At 38.9% G+C, this 18,279-nt stretch overlaps 1 protein-coding gene across 4 annotated transcripts in view; it reads left to right on the plus strand.

Annotated features, from left to right (window-relative positions):
• The window catches only part of SPAG17 (sperm associated antigen 17), a 219,259-nt gene that overhangs the window by 15,041 nt on the left and 185,939 nt on the right, over nucleotides 1-18,279 (plus strand). For all 4 annotated transcript variants that reach the window (XM_077842670.1, XM_077842669.1, XM_077842673.1 and 1 more), the window contains one exon: nucleotides 17,908-18,048. In XM_077842670.1, the coding sequence (XP_077698796.1) occupies nucleotides 17,908-18,048 (141 nt within the window). The remainder of the gene's footprint in view (nucleotides 1-17,907; nucleotides 18,049-18,279) is intronic.

Genomic DNA, 18,279 nt, shown 5'->3' on the forward strand with positions numbered 1-18,279 from the left:
TAATGATTGCAGATTTTCTTTGTTAGAATCATGACCTTTAACAAAACATGATAGACAGTTTAATTTTAAAAACTGTTTCACCTGTTCAACTGTTAACAACACAACCTCTGAGTTCTATTTCCATCCAACATTTATATTACTTGAATAAGTTAATCAGATTTTTATGTTGAAAGAATCAAGTTGTTTTCATTTTAGAAATACAAGCATTTTAATGCTGTAATGGTTTTTGTGCTATATCAGAACATGCCTCAGGTTGTGGCTGATTACTGTTTTCTTCTTTGATCTCATGAAAATCCAGAATATTTACCTATTCATGATACTTAAAAGAAATTTTAGAAACATACCCAGACTTTGAAGTCTCTTCATTGTAGGTTTCCATTTAAAATATTTACCATAAATTTGTGTATAAAAAACTATACACACAGAATTGCATTGTACTATAATCAAAATAAAAGTAAACAGTGGGATGCCTGGATAGCTCAGTCAATTGAGTGTCCAACTCTTGATCTCAGCTCAGGTCTTGATCTTAGGATCATGAGTTCAAGCGCTGCATTGGGCATGGAGCCTACTTAAAAAAAATTAAAAATTTAAAAAAATTTAAAAATTAAAAATAAAGGTAAAAACAAAACAAGTTAGAAGCAATAGTTTGATGTTGAGGGTGATGATTAACTGGGATCCTCCAGAAGCCCAGAATGCTTACTAAATACTGCATCCTGGCCTTGCTACCTGCCATGACACAGCCCAGATCCACAGACCCTGCTGCAGAAATTCCTGGAACTCTCAGAAATAAACGTCTGTTATTTATAAGCCATCAAGTCTGGTATTCCATTATAACAGCCTGAAGAGACTAAGACATACTGTATATTTTATATTTTTCCCCCCTCTCTATCCTAGGCTTGTTTTACTCAATCCTTCCACTGAAGCCCCTCCTTCCTCATGACTAGTTTATTTGCCATTCTGTGGATCTTTCCAGCTATTCAATCCTTTTTTAGGTTTTATGCCTAAAACTCAACACAACTTTCCAAGAATCAAGACACTCTGGTTTTGTGCAATGATAGGGTAATGTTTTCTATTTGATTCCTACCTTTTTTTCCACCGATACAATGAGCAAAGGCCTTTCAATAGATCTAAAGTGCATTAGGCTGACGGTAATGGAAAGCATTGCATATCGACATATTTTCTATAACTGATCACCAAAGCCTCTAAACTTGTGATTAATTTACATTTTCCACAAAGCATTCACTTAGACTTCCCGCACTGAATCTCTCATCTGACATATGTCCTTGCTTAGCTCAGAGAGCTTTGTGAAATCCTCCTGCAGTGTTTAATGGCACAGTGTCATTGTCACAACATTTGATAATGAAGATAAGGCAGGGTGGCAGAGGAAGGCCCATTGTCTGGAAATCAGAACATGCTTCTTTGGTGTCATCTTGACCAAGATGTCATAGGTTTTTCTATCTGCACAATAAAGGAATTAAACTAAATGACAAAAAAGAAATCTCCCAGCACTGAATGCCACAATTTTAGACTTCACTCTAATCTGTTTTCCTATCTTGTATAAAAGCAGTTAACTAAGACCTTTCCAAGAATGATCCCTAGAGTTCCCCACTGTTAAAACTGCTTTGTCCAGAGAAGTGCCTGCTTAACCTTACCTTTGTTTTTAAGCTAGTTGTCTAACCATGACAAAACATTTCCTCTACTTCCGTAGTAACTCAATATTTGGGGTATTAAAACTTGTGAAATGCTCTCTAAAATTAAATAAATTCTGTTTCCTGGCCTCCCCTTGTCCTCATCCCCACAACCATTATTCTTTGTGTTGTTCTTATTACATCTTCTGTTAAATATGGTTCTAGTGTGTAGCCCTGGGTGGCATAGGCAATATAATAGTTTCTTAGGTGGCATGTATTGAGTAGAAATGGAGAATGAGCCCTCCAAATTATATAAACACCAATGAAAAAACATATGATCTCTAAAAATGTATATGAACCCCTAAGTGAATATAATATTTGAGTTTTGGTTAAACTAGGTTAAGGTTAGGAATACTGAGTTCAACCACTTCTATCTTCATATCAGATATTTAGGAGACTGAACAAGGATACAAATGGGTCCTTTATTTACACTTTTAATTGTAATTACAAAGCCAAACATTAAAGAATGCCTATCATTTATCTTATCTTTCATATCTTACACATTTAGCACCAACTTAGGAAAATGTTTCTGGAAAAAAATGGTTTATTATTACCATATTTTCAACCCTTGTTATGGAAATAACTATAGATATATTACACTGTATTACTCTTTGGGATGAAGATGACACTTTGCATCAGAAGGGCATATGCTTTCAGTTATGTTGAAAGTTGGGGCATCTGGGTGGCTCAGTCAGTTGGGCATCTGCCTTTGGCTCAGGTCATGATCTCAGAGTCCTGGGATAGAGACCCATATTGGGCTCCCTGCTGGGCTGGAAGCCTGCTTCTCCCTTTTCTTCTGCCCCTCTCTGTTTTGTGCTCTCTCTCTCAAATAAATACATAAAATATTTTTTTAAATGTGATGTTAAAAGTAATGATGACCTGTTTTTTTGCTTAGTCCCTCTTGTGTTCTGTAATGAGCAATCTTGTCTAGAGTACAAAAGTTTTGGTCATGTGGAGCAGAATTTCTAGTTATATGAAATCCATATAGGAACTGGACTCTGGCTGTAACCTCATTAGCACCACCACCAAAACAGCTGAGGAAAACAGCTCATCCTCCATGCATACACCACAAAGAGTCACTTCACTTATCTGATTGCAGCTTCCCTGAAAGTTTGCTTTCAGCTTCTTTAGGATTTTTCCTTTTGCTTTTTCTGTTTGTTGTCCTCATCACCATCTCTAACTATTCTTATATTATAGAAGCCAGTGCTCCAGCAAAAGTAAAGTTGAAAGTTTCCACTCTACTTTGAATTTAAGCTCCTAAAAAAGTCCTTAAAATCATCCAACTTAATTTGGTCAATGAAAGTTTTCAAACAAATAAATATGTAGAAACAGAATAGTTGTGCTTGACATATTGTTTTAAATTAATTCAACAGAAAATACTGTACAACCTAGCTTGGATTGAAAAAAGTGGGACTAAAACAAAGTCAAGCTAGACAAGGTGGATGCCCTTCCAGATCTTTTTTATGTCTTTTATAGACTTTCCTTAACAGTCAGTTCTAAACACTGAAAATGTCAGCTATGGAGCAGGAACCTCTTTACATAATATGTCTTCAGCCCAGAAGTAGCTGAGATGTGGGTAGACTATAGGGAGAGTAGGCCATTATTAAGTGGCCAGCCCTTATCTTCCTCAGGTTTGGGAACAGATTTACCCTTTCATTATCTCCTGAAAGTTTTCCCCATTTTCATTCTTCTGTCCTATTTTGCTATTGACATTTTCTTCCTAATTTTCCTTCTTCCATTCATCATGTTTCAGAGAAGGGAGAGTGTGGTCCTTGACACGGAAACATCCCTTCACGGGGGAATTACTTAAAACATTATGCATTTCCAGAATTATGAATCTTGTAACATTGGCCCATCCCAAAATATAACTTTTAAAATGCATTTTAGAGGAAAAAGTAATTTCCTTTTTTTTTTTCTTTAAGAGAGATAGAGGGCAAAGAGAGGGTTTGGCAGAAGGAGAGGAGAGAGAGAATCTTAAGCAGGCTTCATGCCCAGCTCAGAGCCCAACTTGGGGCTCGACCTCACAACCCTGAGATCATGATCTGAGCTGAAAATCAAGAGTCAGATGCTTAACTGACTAACCTACATGCCCTTAAATTTCTTTCTTAAAACTGTTTTTGTTTCTGTTTTTGAAAGATTTTACTTATGTATTTGACAGAGGGAGAGCATGAGCAGGGGGAGGGGCAGAGGGAGAAGCAGACTCCCTGCTGGGCAGGGAGCCCAACTCAGGACTGGATCCCAGGACCCTGATATCATGACCCAAGCTGAATGAAGGCAGATGCTTAACTGACTGAGCCACCCAGGTGCCTCTATTTTTCCTTTTTTTTTAAATTCTTATACCTCTCCACTAACATGAAAAATTGAGGGTTGTCTGTCTATATTTATATCTAATGGGCTTTTCTTTATAAATAAATGTTTACCTGACATTCACTAAGTCCTTCTCTTTGAGTAGATTTTTACATTTTGGACATGATTTAAGACTGATTATACCATCTAGTGAATGTGGAGTTTGAATTAAATTCAGTTGAAAATATTTGTTTCTTCCATGTTAAACTACCGTCCTGTGTACTACCTGGAGAAAATAGAAAGAGGAGGGTGGGTGACTGGAAAAAAGAATAATACAGCATTCCTATTACACAGGAGCTTACAGTCTGAGAATATACAGATACCAGTCATTCTAAAAGTGTGATCTCATCAGGGTGCCCAGGTCACTCAGTTGGTTAAGTGACCTACTCTTTTAGCTCAGGCCATGATCTCACGGTCATGAGATCAAGTCCCGCACTGGGCTCTGTGCTGAGCTTGGAGCCTGCTTAAGATTCTCTCTCCCCCCCAACTCTCTCTCTCTCAAAAAATAAAAATAAATAAATAAAAATGTGATCCCTGGACCAGAAGCCACAACAATAGAAGGCAATTTATAAGAAATGCAGATTCTCAGGCCACCCTAGACTTACTGAATCAGAGCAGAGATTCCTAGTAGAACCCAGTACTTTGTGCCTTACCAATCATGAGCCTGAGCACACTAATGTTTAAGACATACACTATACAGTGACCACAACATATGTAACTATATCATTAGCATAATACTGAATAGTACTGACAGTGAATTTTCATAGGCAGGCAGAGGACATAGAGATCACTGTTGGGCTGGGACAAATGAAGCATTCCCTGGAAGGAAGGTATTCTGTATAAAAGGATCAGGTGAGCAGGGAACTGAGAAAACAAATGGCATATTTGTGATATACAGTTAACTACCAACCAGAGACTGTATTAGGTTCTTTACACATGCTATCATGGTTAATCCTCATAACAACCCTAAAAATACTATTCCTATTTACATGAGAAAGTTGAAGCTCAAGGATTTACACAGACCAATTTGCCAGAGCTGTGAGAGTTTAAAAAAATAATGGGTGGTATGGTATTAAAAATATGTGAGGAAGGGAATGTGAGGGGCTTTGAGTTCCAGTCCATGGAATCTGGACTGTATCATATCCCACTAGAGTCCATGAATTAGACAATTAAAGTACATCCTGTGAAGGAAGAGTGAAATTATGAATTTGATGTCTTAGGAAAATTAATGGGTTGGAGAAAGAAGCTGAAAGTTGACTAGACCTTGTAGAAGATGTTTTCAATAGTCCAGATTCAAGGTACTTATATATTGAACTGGGAGAAAGCCATAAGAATAAAAAGGAAGGAGTGAATTCAAGAAACTCTGGAAAGAAATTAACTATGGTTGCCTATCCTAGAGGATAATTGGAGAGGAATTGAAATTATGATGACTAGGAGAAATGGAAAGTCTTGGAAACAGACAAATTTATCACAATGAACTTAGATGATTTTTACTGTTTGTGATAGGGAAGATTTTGTTTCATTTGTTTTGGTTTTCAGGATATAGAGAGGAGAAGATCTCAGCTTTTAGATATGCTGATTTTGAGATGATGGTAGAACACTGAAGTAGAAATGTTCATCGGGCAGTCAAAAATAGGCTCACAGCCCATGGATGGCAATATAAATTCAGGGGTTGTAAATAGAGAAGTAATAGTGGATGCCATGGGAGCAGCTAAAATATTCAATAGAGAGTATGTGCCAGGAGAAGGTTAAGGACAGAATTCTGTGGAATATCTAAAAGATCTTCATGTATGAACCAGAAAGAAAAGAAAGAGCCTGATGATCGAAGTTGAAACACCCAAGGAGTAAAGACAGAATGAGGACAGGGTGGAGTCCTGGAAATTAGATCAGAGAGAAGGGTAAATTCTTCCACCTATGGAGACATAGGGAGAATAGGGCAAGACAACCATATTTGGTGATGAGGACATCATTAGTGACCTTCAAAGAATCAATTTCAATAAGGTGTGTGGTGATGGTAATGGTGGTCAGGGAGGGAGTTGGAAATAAGACTACAGGGTTTAAGAATATGGGGCTTATCAGGATATGGGAGCCTCTAGTATAAGTCACATGTTCTGGAGAGTTCAATAATGAAGAAAAGAAGATCAGGTAGGAAATGGTTAGTAGGAAGACTGGAATTAGGTAAAGATAGTAATCTGTGTGTTAAATACCATAGAGAGGAAAGGGGAGGAAGGGATGGAAAACTGGAGAAGGAGAGATGGGAGAATTGAAAGAACAAAATTATAGACAAGGTCAAAGGAAAGCGAGTCATTGGCTCTAGAGCAGCAGAGAAGGGATAAGAATCTTCCTCAGCCCAAGCAAAAGGAGCAAGTTCTTGAGACTTGTGAGGGATGTACTGAGATGAAATATGAACAGGGGAGGAACCAAAGCAAGAAAGTCTTGCTTTTCTGAGGCAGTGGAAGTGAGGCCACTGTGTAGACAGAAAGTAGACAAGCAGGAGACAAAGTCAAAGAATTCTTTCCATTATTTCTTCAAGTGGCATCTGCCCATGAAACTTTTCCTAAGACACAGGGAAAGATGTGGTGTGGTAAAATGCATATCACCTTACATTGTGATTTTCATACATCTGTCTCCCCTACTGGACTGTGGGTCTTTTGAAAGCAGACTTCCTTCTAGTACTTTCTAAAAGGCAGAGAAGCTCAAAGGATAATATAACAAGCACATTTGTACCATGGAAAGTTGTATCATGAAAAATTGACAATTGCTAGCTTGCTACTTCTTTTTTTTAAAGTAAACACTGAAAAAAAAAAAAAACCCTGAAAACTTTGCCCTTATGCCATCCTCTATTCCATTCCTTTCTCTTCCCAGAAACAAATACTATCATGAATTTGATATATATCTTCTCAGCCTACCTATGTGTCCATTTATCTATGTACACAAATAATATATAGTGTTATTTACTGTATGGTTACTGAATGTTATGTATGATGACTTTTTTTAATTTCCATATTCTATTTACCGATTCTGCAATTTGTCTTTTTTACTCCACATTGTGTTTTGAAGTCTACCATGTTGAGATATACAGATTCAGTTCATTTCTTTGATTGCTTTTACTCATTTTTGTATCCTCCATTTCTAGGGTAGCATATACAACATAGGTACTCACATAGTAAATGTTAATTATTAGTGAAGAAATGAGGATGAACAATATAATAATTAAAATGAATACATTGTACAATACTTTATAGTTTTGAAATACTTTTATGTATAATCTCTTTTACTATTACCTTTCCCAGGTTGATGTGGTTTAAGGATACTGATTATGCCCCATGCCAATGCGTTCTATTCCTAATGCCCATTTCAATGTTTAGCACTTAGTAACTCCTCAGTAAATATTGGCTGAATGAATGAATGACCCTCTGCTATAAGCATTATATTACTACAATCCAGGTTCTGAGTATCTGAGTGTTTTTCCAAGCCCATGTGGTTGGAATCAGGACTAATAACCTTGGTTTTCTGATACTAAAGCCAGTGCTCTTTTTATTACACCATTGAAAGAGCTATTGTAAGGACTATATTAGGGAATCAATAGGAGAGGAATAATTACAATGAATTACTGCCCTGATGTAACCAATAAATAGACTCCATGTACCTGTGTAATTGGAGAAAATTAATAACCATATCCAGATCGAGGCCTTGAAATTTATCATAATCATTAACTTGGAATATTTAGTCACATGGTCCTTACACGAGGTTCATATGGTAAAGGAGATATGTGAATTATGAGGGTGTATAGTGTTGCAGGAATGAAGGAATGAGCAGGAACCAGTTTCACTCAGATAGAATTGCTCTTGCTAAGGTAGCTGGTAACATAATTGCCTTTGACGATAGTACACTGCTCCTCCCTTGACTTCCTTGATGCCTTCCCTCCTGACTCTCCTCCATCTCCTAGGAAACTCTTCCCTAAAACAGTGGTGGTGGTGTGGAGATCTGAAGAAAATCATGAACATTCTAAGAAAAGACTCTCAAGAACTGCCTCAGACAGCCACCCATGCTCTAATCTGCCCTCCCACCTCCCACCAGGACTGATTGATATTGATGAGTCCTTTTTCCCCTTTGTCAGTTTGATGGTCTTACCCCAGCTTTCTTACCATGGCAGCTCTCCACCACCTCTTGCCTTCGTTGAATAACTCCTGATTACTGAGGGGCTGGAAAACTCAGGATTGCTGCACAATGCCAGCTCTGAAAAGCTGCAAATCCTAACTTCCTTGATGGGCCAGTCAGAGCCACCAGTGTCATTAAATAGCTTGACCAACGAAAAGGTGTTTTAAAAGACTTTTTTTGAAACATAAACATTGTTTGCCTTCTTTTCAAACTCCTATCTTAGTCATTTTTGTGTAACCACGGCAGTTTCTTACATCAGTGACATTTAATCACACTAATTTAATAAATGCTTGTTGAGTGGGATTGCTGCTCGTTTCTTGTTGAGCTGAGGCAGAGCACAGATTCCTGAGCATATTTTTGCTCAAAGTGCACCCTCAAAAAAAAAAAAAGTGCACCTTCATAGCTTTTCTGAGACACTTTCTGGAATTTTCAGATTGATACATCATCCCCTATATGTATGATTGACTTTGGGTATCTTGAAGATCTGCTGTTGCCCCAGAACCATCCTTGGATGCCCCTTCTTTCCCACATCATAATTTGGTTGCTGAAATATTGGCATTTCTTGGATATTTCATTGAACTGGGGGGTAAATAAGGTAGAGTGTTTATAATCAAGACGGTCTTGTATCCTTGTGGTAGTCAGAAATGTCTGTGGAGATTCTGTACTCTATAGAAATTAAACTCCATCGGTGGTGAAAAGCAAACAAACAAAAAAGCCAAACCAACAAACAAAAAACAGAACAAAACAAAACAAAACAAAAAAACGCAAAGAACAACCACAACAACAACAAAAAGCACACATGCCAAAAAACAAAACAAAACAAAACAAAATCCATCAGTGGCTGTGTAGTAAACAAATGATAAATGAGGACACTTGAAATAACTGCAAGGAAATGAGCTGTCCAGGACACATAATTAACCAAGCAGCAGCAGCTTTGGGACATGGATGACTCATTAGGAAGAGTATTGGCTATTTGTTTCCTCTGAGTAGTCCCAGTGCCAAAGCTGTACAAAGTTATGGAATATACCACTATGTTCAGTGGATAAAAGACACTTAAAATAGAGAAGTGAAGGTGGGAGGAAAAAAAAAAACAAACAAAAAAGGCTACGATAGAGTAATAATGAGTTAATATTGTGTCTTGAAAATATTTCTTAATTTTTAATGTGGGAGATAGTAACTAAACACTGAAAAGACTGGAGGGAGGGACAAGAGGGTCTCATGTCTGAGGATGGAGTTGATGAAAGGTTGTAGCCTTTAATATCTGATGATGAAAAGAGATCTCCTTTCTTGGGGTGAGTCCCTGATTCCAATTTTACATTTGTGGAGCAATTAGCAGGACTCCTCTTTGCTTTGCTTGGTCTCCTCTGTTAGAAGAATGCCTCTGATATGTAATATTTGTTTGAAAACCCAAAGAAGCTTGTTTCCTTTTGAGGTTTGCCTTACTTTTTATGTTCTGAAGTTCATTTTGGACCAGATTTTGCTCCAAGCAATAAAACTGGTTGGATTGTACTAACATAATGGAGCCGTAATTTTAGCCAACTGTTGGGGGTGGGGAGATAGTTAAGGTGTGTAGTGGTTTCTGTGGTTTCTCTGTGGAGTAGAATTCCCTGCAAAGCTTTTCCATGTGGTGTTTTAATAGCTGTCTTAAAACTCTCTGATGTATGGAGCAAAACCGAATTAGGCTCATGTGCTAGATTGGTGGGATGGGCCAAGGACTCTGAAAAACGAAAGAAAAACAATCAAACAGCCAAGCTTAGAGGCTAAACCATCCAAAGAAGATCTGCAGGACATATTCAAATTTAAAATTGAAAAATTGATCACCTCTTTTAACCCATTTTTGCGGAACTTTCTAAGGGAAAGAATATTTCCCTTACATGTATTAATATTTTACCTTTGCACAGTACTTTAAAATTTGCAAAAATTATCCTAGGTGTATTTGTTTATTAGAGCCCTGCAAAAAAAAAAAAAAACTTTGGAAGTTTGTACTATTAGGTCCATTTTTACAAATGAGCAACAGAGTCACAAAGGTAGGCCCAAGGTCATTTGCCTGAGAGATCACAGAGGCAGATTTTAATACTACATCAGAGCTCTGTGTCTTCTGCACCAGAACTTCAATAATTTTAATTAGTGATCACATATATTTATGAAGATGAGGAAAACCAGCCAGATAGCATGTGTATGCACAGTAAAGATGGTTCTAGACCACTCAGTTCTCATCTGTGATTAGAAGACATTATAGTGTTGTCTATCTATCAAAGGAATATGCTCTTTCTTTAATTCAATGTTCAATGATTCAGAGGCATAATTCCTTCCAAAGTTCTGAGTGTACCTGATAAAATGCCACATACTTAGTTGTCATTCCCATACTAAACATGTGTAAAAATTTTCTTTAGTGTGTGGTTTTGGCCGCTAAGTTCAAGAAACATTTATTGAATGCTACTATATGCCAGGCCCATGGGCAAAGTAGGAAGTTGTCTAGGTGGTATGATTCTAGGGGAGCATTTTCCACTGGCCCAGACCACTGCTAATATATCCCCATCAGCAGGGCATCCCTTTGACTTAGTTCAGGAATCACTTGGATTCTTTTTTGAAAATGCAGATAGCATGGAGAGAAAAAGTACGTTAAGACAGTCCCAGTCACTAATGCTGTGGGGTATGTTTGTTTATCTAGTTAACAAATCAAGTATTAAGGACCTGAGCTGAATAGGAGATGATGTGGATAAATCATATTCTATCCAGGAGAAGAGGATGGTGAATTCTAGAAAGCCCAATAAGGGGCCCAGGGGAGCCAGAATATAGCAACAGGCCAAGGGGCCTGCCTTTTCTAGAGAGAGAGCTGCACAAATGCTCTCTATACCAAAAATAAACTTTAATCGCTTTGCTTTTATTTTTAAGAACTAGCCCTGCCTGATATCTGTGTTTTAGGTCTGCATCCATAAAATTAACTGTGGATTAATATCTGCAATTCAAATACCAAGTATGTGATCCTTGTTCTGATTTTTTTTAAGCCAGTGAGCAGGTCTCTATTGCTAATGAGAATTAGTGCAGGTAGCTGTCCCCCGCCACCCCCCCCCCCCCAGCCCTCGGTATGGCTACAGCAGAGTCCACGGTCTCCGTAGTCAGATCCATACTTTTCCCCTGACTCCAACCCAGGTCTCTTTCACCGCTGGAGATGGATCGGTGTCTCTGACTGGCCTCTACCAAGCATAAAATGACTTGAAGCTCCCGTCTGCCACACTCTCACATTTTTCCCCCATAGCTCTGAAAACTATACATCTTTAGAATTTTAAACATAGTAAGTATGTTCATAACTTTTGCCCTCTCTTCCAAGGACCTAAATATTTTAGAAATATATCAGTAAGTTTATCATTATCAAAGAGAAAGTCATTCTACAAATTGCCTTTCATTGTCATGGCTTTCATTCAAATTAAGACTTCGTGATACAACTGTTGATATTCTGCTTGTTTTTTTTCTTGATTCTCTCATATGTTCGCCATACTTGGAGCAGCATGTATGGCATAAACATTTTTGTTCTAACAACCACCAAGAGCAGACCCTGCTACCCCGCCCCCTCCAAAATAATATCCATGATGATGGCTATGAGCCTTCCTATGTACTGTGTTCAGAAGGGCTTTCTAGAGATTCTCTCATTCTATCTTCACAACAATCCCACAGGCAGGTACCTACATTATCCTCATTTATACCAGAGGCACAGAGAAGTTAAGTGACTTGCCCAAGGACACATAGAGCCCAGGCTCTTAATCATATGCCACAATGATCTTCTCCAGGGGGTGACCCAAGTATGATGGAGACTTGTTACCTGTGGGTGAAGGGTGAACCCCCCCCCCCAGAGTGGTGGTTCCAGTGACCCACATGTCCCGAGATGGCCAGGAGGAAAGGGGAGCCTTGGAGTAAGTGAACCCTGCTCCTCTCACAGTGGCCACTCTGTACTTACCTCGTCACCTACTTTTCATAGAGTCCACTTTGAAGGACAGTGTTTAAGGCTGGGTCACACCCCCAAACAGCATCGGCAAACAATATCACTTCACACAGCATACACGGCAGGACAGGTGTATGGGGCGGGAAATGTGATAGGGGGAGAGAATCTGCTCCACCCTCAGTATTTTCCCAGAGACAGTCTTCTTCACCTTTTCAATCAAAATCATTTCAAAGTCTGTCTTAGACACCCTGGATGGATTGGGGGGCAGTGATGCTCAGCAGGAGGCAAGCGTCAGGTTCAGATTCTGTAGGTTGGGCAGATTCTGGATCTGGATCACCAGTACCATATGTAGCTCCCATCTTTCCTCCCCCCCTCCCACCCCTAAAATTCTCTCACCATACAGACTCAGAAGAATTTCAAAGGCACCTTGAATGAGAAAGGAAGTAAGGAACAGCAGAACTTGCAGCCTGTAGACAGAGGGGAAGAGGGAGCAGGCCATCGAAGTCCCTCTTGTGGGGTGACAGGAGAGAGGAGGAAAGAAAGCAGAGGAGAAATAGTTTATAGTCAGTGCATATTCGTATGTGAGTCTTGGGCTTTTTCCCTCTTCTCTGGAAGAGCTGCTTCCTTCTTGCACCTGGTAGCTCACCTGAGCCACTCCCAGGAAACCTGCCTTAGCAGAGAAGTGGCTACAGAGTCTAACTCCTCTAACCCTTGTCACTAAGCAGAAACCCTGTTGAACTCAAGACAGCCCCTTTTCCTCCCCAAAGACTTCAGGGCTGTGGACTGCATATGATGCTCAGTTTCCTGAGACACTACCTCCTAGGCTCTGTATGATTCTCAGGGTCAAAATGCTCAGTGTCCAAGCATATTCTCTGTTGCTGTAAAATATTGATCAACAGGGGTGCCTGGTTGGCTCAGTTGGTTAAGCATCTGCCTTCCTCCCAGGTCATGCATGCTTCCAGGGTCCTGGGATTGAGCCACACACCTCGGGCTCCCTGCTCAGTGGGGAGTCTGCTTCTCCCTCTCCCTCTCCTGCTCTCTCTCTCTCAAATATGTAAATAAAATATTTTAAAAATAAAATAAAATATTAATCAACAGATATTTACAGAAAGAGCCATGCTTTATTTCCCATTTCACTGCTGGGCACCATAAGGTACAAAAGCAATAAAAATTAATTTCTGACCTGAAGAACTTATAATCTAGTTGAGAAAAATGTGACAGCCATAGGAACCAATTCCTAAATAAGGAGCAATTCTAATAGTATGATGACAATGTGTCAAGCTATAATATTTATAATAAATTATAAGGAATCTGTAATTAGAGTAGAATCTATCATAAGAATTTGTTTGGTAAAGGCAGTCAGAGGAGTTAGATGATGCATATCCTAAGGTGGTTGTGTTGTTCCTGTTTATTAGATAACAAAATGCACCCATTTTTAATCTATATTCCCAGTTTATTTTATAGCTATAACCCCTTTTTAATAAATACCATTATAGCAGCCAGTTCTATGTAATAAAAATATTTCTTCTGCTGGCCAGCAGCCCACACTAACACTCTTTGGCTGATGGAGATCCAAGACTCCTGTTGAAGGGAAAACCTGGTATGAGAAAGACAGTCACAAATCCCTCTCTTTTTGGCAGTCAATCTACTTGACAAGAAGGTCATCCTTTCAGCAGAGTATAGACATAAAGTATAGGTTTGCATATCTGGACAGTGTTAAATAATCCTGCACAGAATTTGAATTTTTTAATGTTGCATTGATTTTACTTGGAGCTTGTCTACATCTTCTCCAAATAAAAGTTGTGACACTGTGGGTTCATCAAGAACATCAGGACCCAATCCGCTCTAGGGAGCAGACCGCGAGTATCTCATTTTAGGTCTTTGAGGACAGCGGGCCCCCTGACACATGCCAGCAAAGGCAGTGGAAGACAGTGTATGTGTCCTGCCATGGCCATTCCTCCCCTACCAGCTGATTACTTGTGCTAATAGAAGGAAACAATCACATTCCTATTGTCCAAAAGCTACTTTTCACTTGTCTTTGAAAGGGTTTTTGTAATTATCTTAGAATATGGAAATGCCTAAGTAAAATCTGGAGTGTTTGCAATAGATGAAAGAAAAGTAGTTATAAACAAACTTACCCTGTGTCTCTGGGACAGTAGGCGTATGGAGACAGCCAGGGTTTCTGCATTTACATGAATACTTTCTTGCTTTGGAAGACTAGTATGTCTGTGTTTGGGTTAAGACGCCCTCCTGCCAAGCTTCAATTAGGTGAGGCTGGTAAAGTAAATAAAAGGTAATGGATTGTGTCCGTACATGACCTCATTCCATCCTTTGAATGACTTTATCTATAACCACTAGAAAGCGAGACTCAGCAATAACTGTGTCCAGTATAGGCCTCCAGCCAGCAGAGAGCCGACCTCATTTCCTAAGGCAATTGAGGTGCCCCTAGACTAAAACCTGTATCCTTCACCATCAGATACATCCAGTGTAGTTTTTTCTAAAATGATTAATGCTTTCTTTATACTAAGAGTTCGCCAAACTTCTTGAACTGAGTTAAACAAACTCACCCACAGGTAGCAATACCTCAGGACTCACAAGTGTGATGACTCAAATTCTACACACTGTATGTTCATTTCTCACCTACAGCCAACATTTGTTATCTCTATACTCAGTTTCTCTGGCCGCCTTATCAACCCAAATATAAGGACCATGTTTAATTGCATGTGTTGGGGTGGGATGCATGGTCAAGGGATGTTTTTAATAGTCTTTTTTTTCTTTTTGCCAAATCTGATTCATGTTCCATTTTTTTTCCAAAACAATTTCCTATTTCTAAAACTGCTGCCAGTTAGTGAAAATTTGGAATCTGCAGTTATCCTGAAGCAGTAAGAGAAAGATTCAGAAATGATATTTGCTTTGCTTTGTCCATTTCATGATTCTTCCTAATTAGGCCCCAGGGTAAGGACTTACTCTTCAGAAGTTGAGTATTGAGCATTTCCTGACATCTCGCTGCCCCCTAGTGCAGCACGCTAGTGAGAGCATCCTTCTCTGCAGACATTCTTGATTTGCATTATTACTGTCTGATCAGTCCATTTCATGCTTACCTGGCTTCTGGTAAGGTGATTAGACACTAACCTATGACTCAGACAGAGTCCTTTATGGGTCCCATTTGCCAAGTAGATCTTATTCCAGGAGTAGAATTTTGGGGGGCTAATGAGCACAGATGGGAAACGGAGTCTCAGCTGGACTTTCCAGATCTCTTCCAATGGAGAAACCGGACCCAGAATTTTTAGCGTAGTACCATGAATCAGAGGAATGGATCTTGTGTTAAGGTGCATCCAGAGCATAGTAACCAGAACGCTCAGCTTGGAGAGAGACAAGCTTAGGAAATTTCCTTAACCTCGTTGAGCCTTTGTAAAACTATGATTGATAAAAAAAAAAAAAAAAAAAAAAAAAAAAGCAACCTTAAGGTGTCTTAAGGATTTACCACATAATCCATTTTTAAAGGTTTTATACACTTTCACATGTGATACAAATCTTTATCTGTTATGTTTACTATGAATGAAGTAGCCATTAGGTACAATTTCAGGATTACGGAAAGGCATTCTGACCCCAAAGACTTGTTCTCAAAACTGTTCTAAAATGATCACAAAATTGTAAGCCACATATGTGGTCTCCATGAGTTTCTGCCAAGATGACCTTGAACAAGTTGTTTGACTTCACTGGGCCTCTGCTTTTCCATCTATAAAGTATTAGTAGACCTATTTGAAGGGATTACTCAAGGATTCAGTGAGATAACATATGCCTGGCACATGGCAGATTGCAATAATTATTAGTTCCTTCCTCCTCCTCCCTTATTTTTTTCTGAATCTGAAATAGTCAACACCTGCCTTTGACACCAGATACTAATGGGTAGGTTGTGGACTACAATGTCCTCTTTCTGATTGTCCCCAAATGAGTGGAGAGGCAGCCCTTCCTTGTCACCATTAGCTTTCAATCAAAAAAGAAAAAAAGAAAAAAGAAAGGCGTCCAATGTGGGAAAGGTCGTTCTGTGATAGTGAAATTTTTTTCCAAAAGAATACATTACAAATGTCATATCTACTTTTCAAAATCAGAATATTTAAAAAGCAGATGCTCAGTCTTCCTAAGATGAATTAGCAAACAAACCAAAAAGGTCTTAAACTCAATATAACAGAAGGAAATGCCACACCTACGTGCACACACACACACACACACACACACACATTCTAGGTAAAATATACATTGTGATGCTTTTATGTGAGGTTTTTGTTTTGAATTGAAAATTGGGCAGATTTTGTTAGGCAGTAAGTTTCCATGCAGAGAAGTGAAAGACATTTAAGGATACTGATTATTTGATGGGAAGGAGGAATTTGCACAAAGATTTTTTTCTCCCACCTATACCCTAGTTCTGTCATCACCCTGACTGTGGTGATGGTCTGGACAGAACCAGAAGAACCACAGAAAATTATGCATTGCATTAAATTTGTGTAAAATCTTTTCATATAATCTTAGACATTGCTTAGGAATCCACCAGCAGGCAGTTTTGCTCTATTTGATCAAATCTCTAGAGCAGAGCTAGAGCGATGTTGGATATTGCCCTGTTCAACTCCTTTATTCTATAAACGGGGAAATGGCTAGGGTAACCTCCTTTATTATTTATTTCTCTTTCTAAACGTCTTTATCATGTTACTTGTCCCATTTCCCCACAAGACTGTTAGTGTGAAAGCACTAGACCTGGTGTGCATGAGTTTGACTCTCTGCACCACACAAGTCCATTCTTAATCTCCAGGGAACTGCTTCTTCCTAAGAGAAACTGTCATTGTAATTGACAAAGGGATTACTGAATAAGAATATTGTCTTTAGTAACATTTCTTTAAATTATTTGATGCACAATTTCATGTCCAAGTGTAATTTTTTAGCCTATGTCCTGGGAGTGGAAAGGACTCATTCGTGAATTAGCAGTGAGATTCTTATGTTACATGAGGAGGAAAAGATGTGTTGTAGTTCTGTGCTTCACAAAAACTTTAGGGATTACATTTTACCCCATATAAAGGCCCATTTGGCAACTCATTCAATATTACCCAACATTCAAGGCGTATTGATCAAGCTCCTCCTAGGCCTCCAGCACTATTTAGATCTAACCTTAGAATATATCAAGGAAAAAAAACTTAGACTTCTGCTTTCAAGATTATATCTCGATATATGTTTGTAACATGTGAATGCTATTTCTTCCAGTACCAAATTATTCTTGGACAGCATTCTAATGAAAGCATGTCATTTTTAAAAAATCGTCTTCCTGAAAATGAAAGGTCTCGTTTCTCAAGAAAATGGGTTTTTGTCAAGTTGAATGAAATTTGGCACAACATTGCCGCCTTGTGGCTACTAGGATCAGGAATTTACACATAATGGATTGTGTGGTCAACTCTGGTACCGTAAGGTAAAGTTTAAAGGGAAAATTATCTTGTTTTTTGGTTGAAGTCTTTGACACAAAATTACCTATCCAGGAGTATTTAGAATGAACTCTTTCCTGGGTTGCTCAGTGGTTGAGCGTCTGCCTTAGGCTCAGGGTGTGATCCTGGGATCCTGGGATTGAGTCCCACACCAGGAGCCTGCTTCTCCCTCTGCCTCTCTCTCGCTCTCTCTCTCTCTCTGTGTCTCATGAATAAATAAATAAAATCTTATGAGAGAGAGAGAGAGAAAGAGAGAGTAAGAATTTAACTCTTTCTGGTTTTGTTTTTGTTTTTGTTCTAACAGAATGATTGGAAGGGCTCCATCGCTTTTGTAGTTGGAAACCGGATTGAGGACGATCTTCTCATTCAAGCCCTCACCATTGCTGTCCAGGTGCCTCAACGGAAATTCTTCAGCATCGTGTCCTGGCAAGACATTCTCCAGCAGGTACTCCTTGCTTCCCACCTCTAGGCCCTGTGAAGACTTCTGCACTTAAAATAATAGAAAAAAAAAACTAATGATAAAATAAATACAACTATCATATCATTGGGCTGTTTGGTAAACTGGCATGGATTATTAAAAAAAAAAAAACTTAGCTAGAGCCAACTTGAATTGCTTAATCTGGAAGAATTACTTTGGCCCATTTTTGGCCCTTTCAGCACTCGTTCGTTTAACAGA

Source organism: Canis aureus, chromosome 12 (assembly GCF_053574225.1).
Source record: "Canis aureus isolate CA01 chromosome 12, VMU_Caureus_v.1.0, whole genome shotgun sequence".
In the NCBI taxonomy this organism is placed as follows: Eukaryota; Metazoa; Chordata; class Mammalia; order Carnivora; family Canidae; genus Canis; species Canis aureus.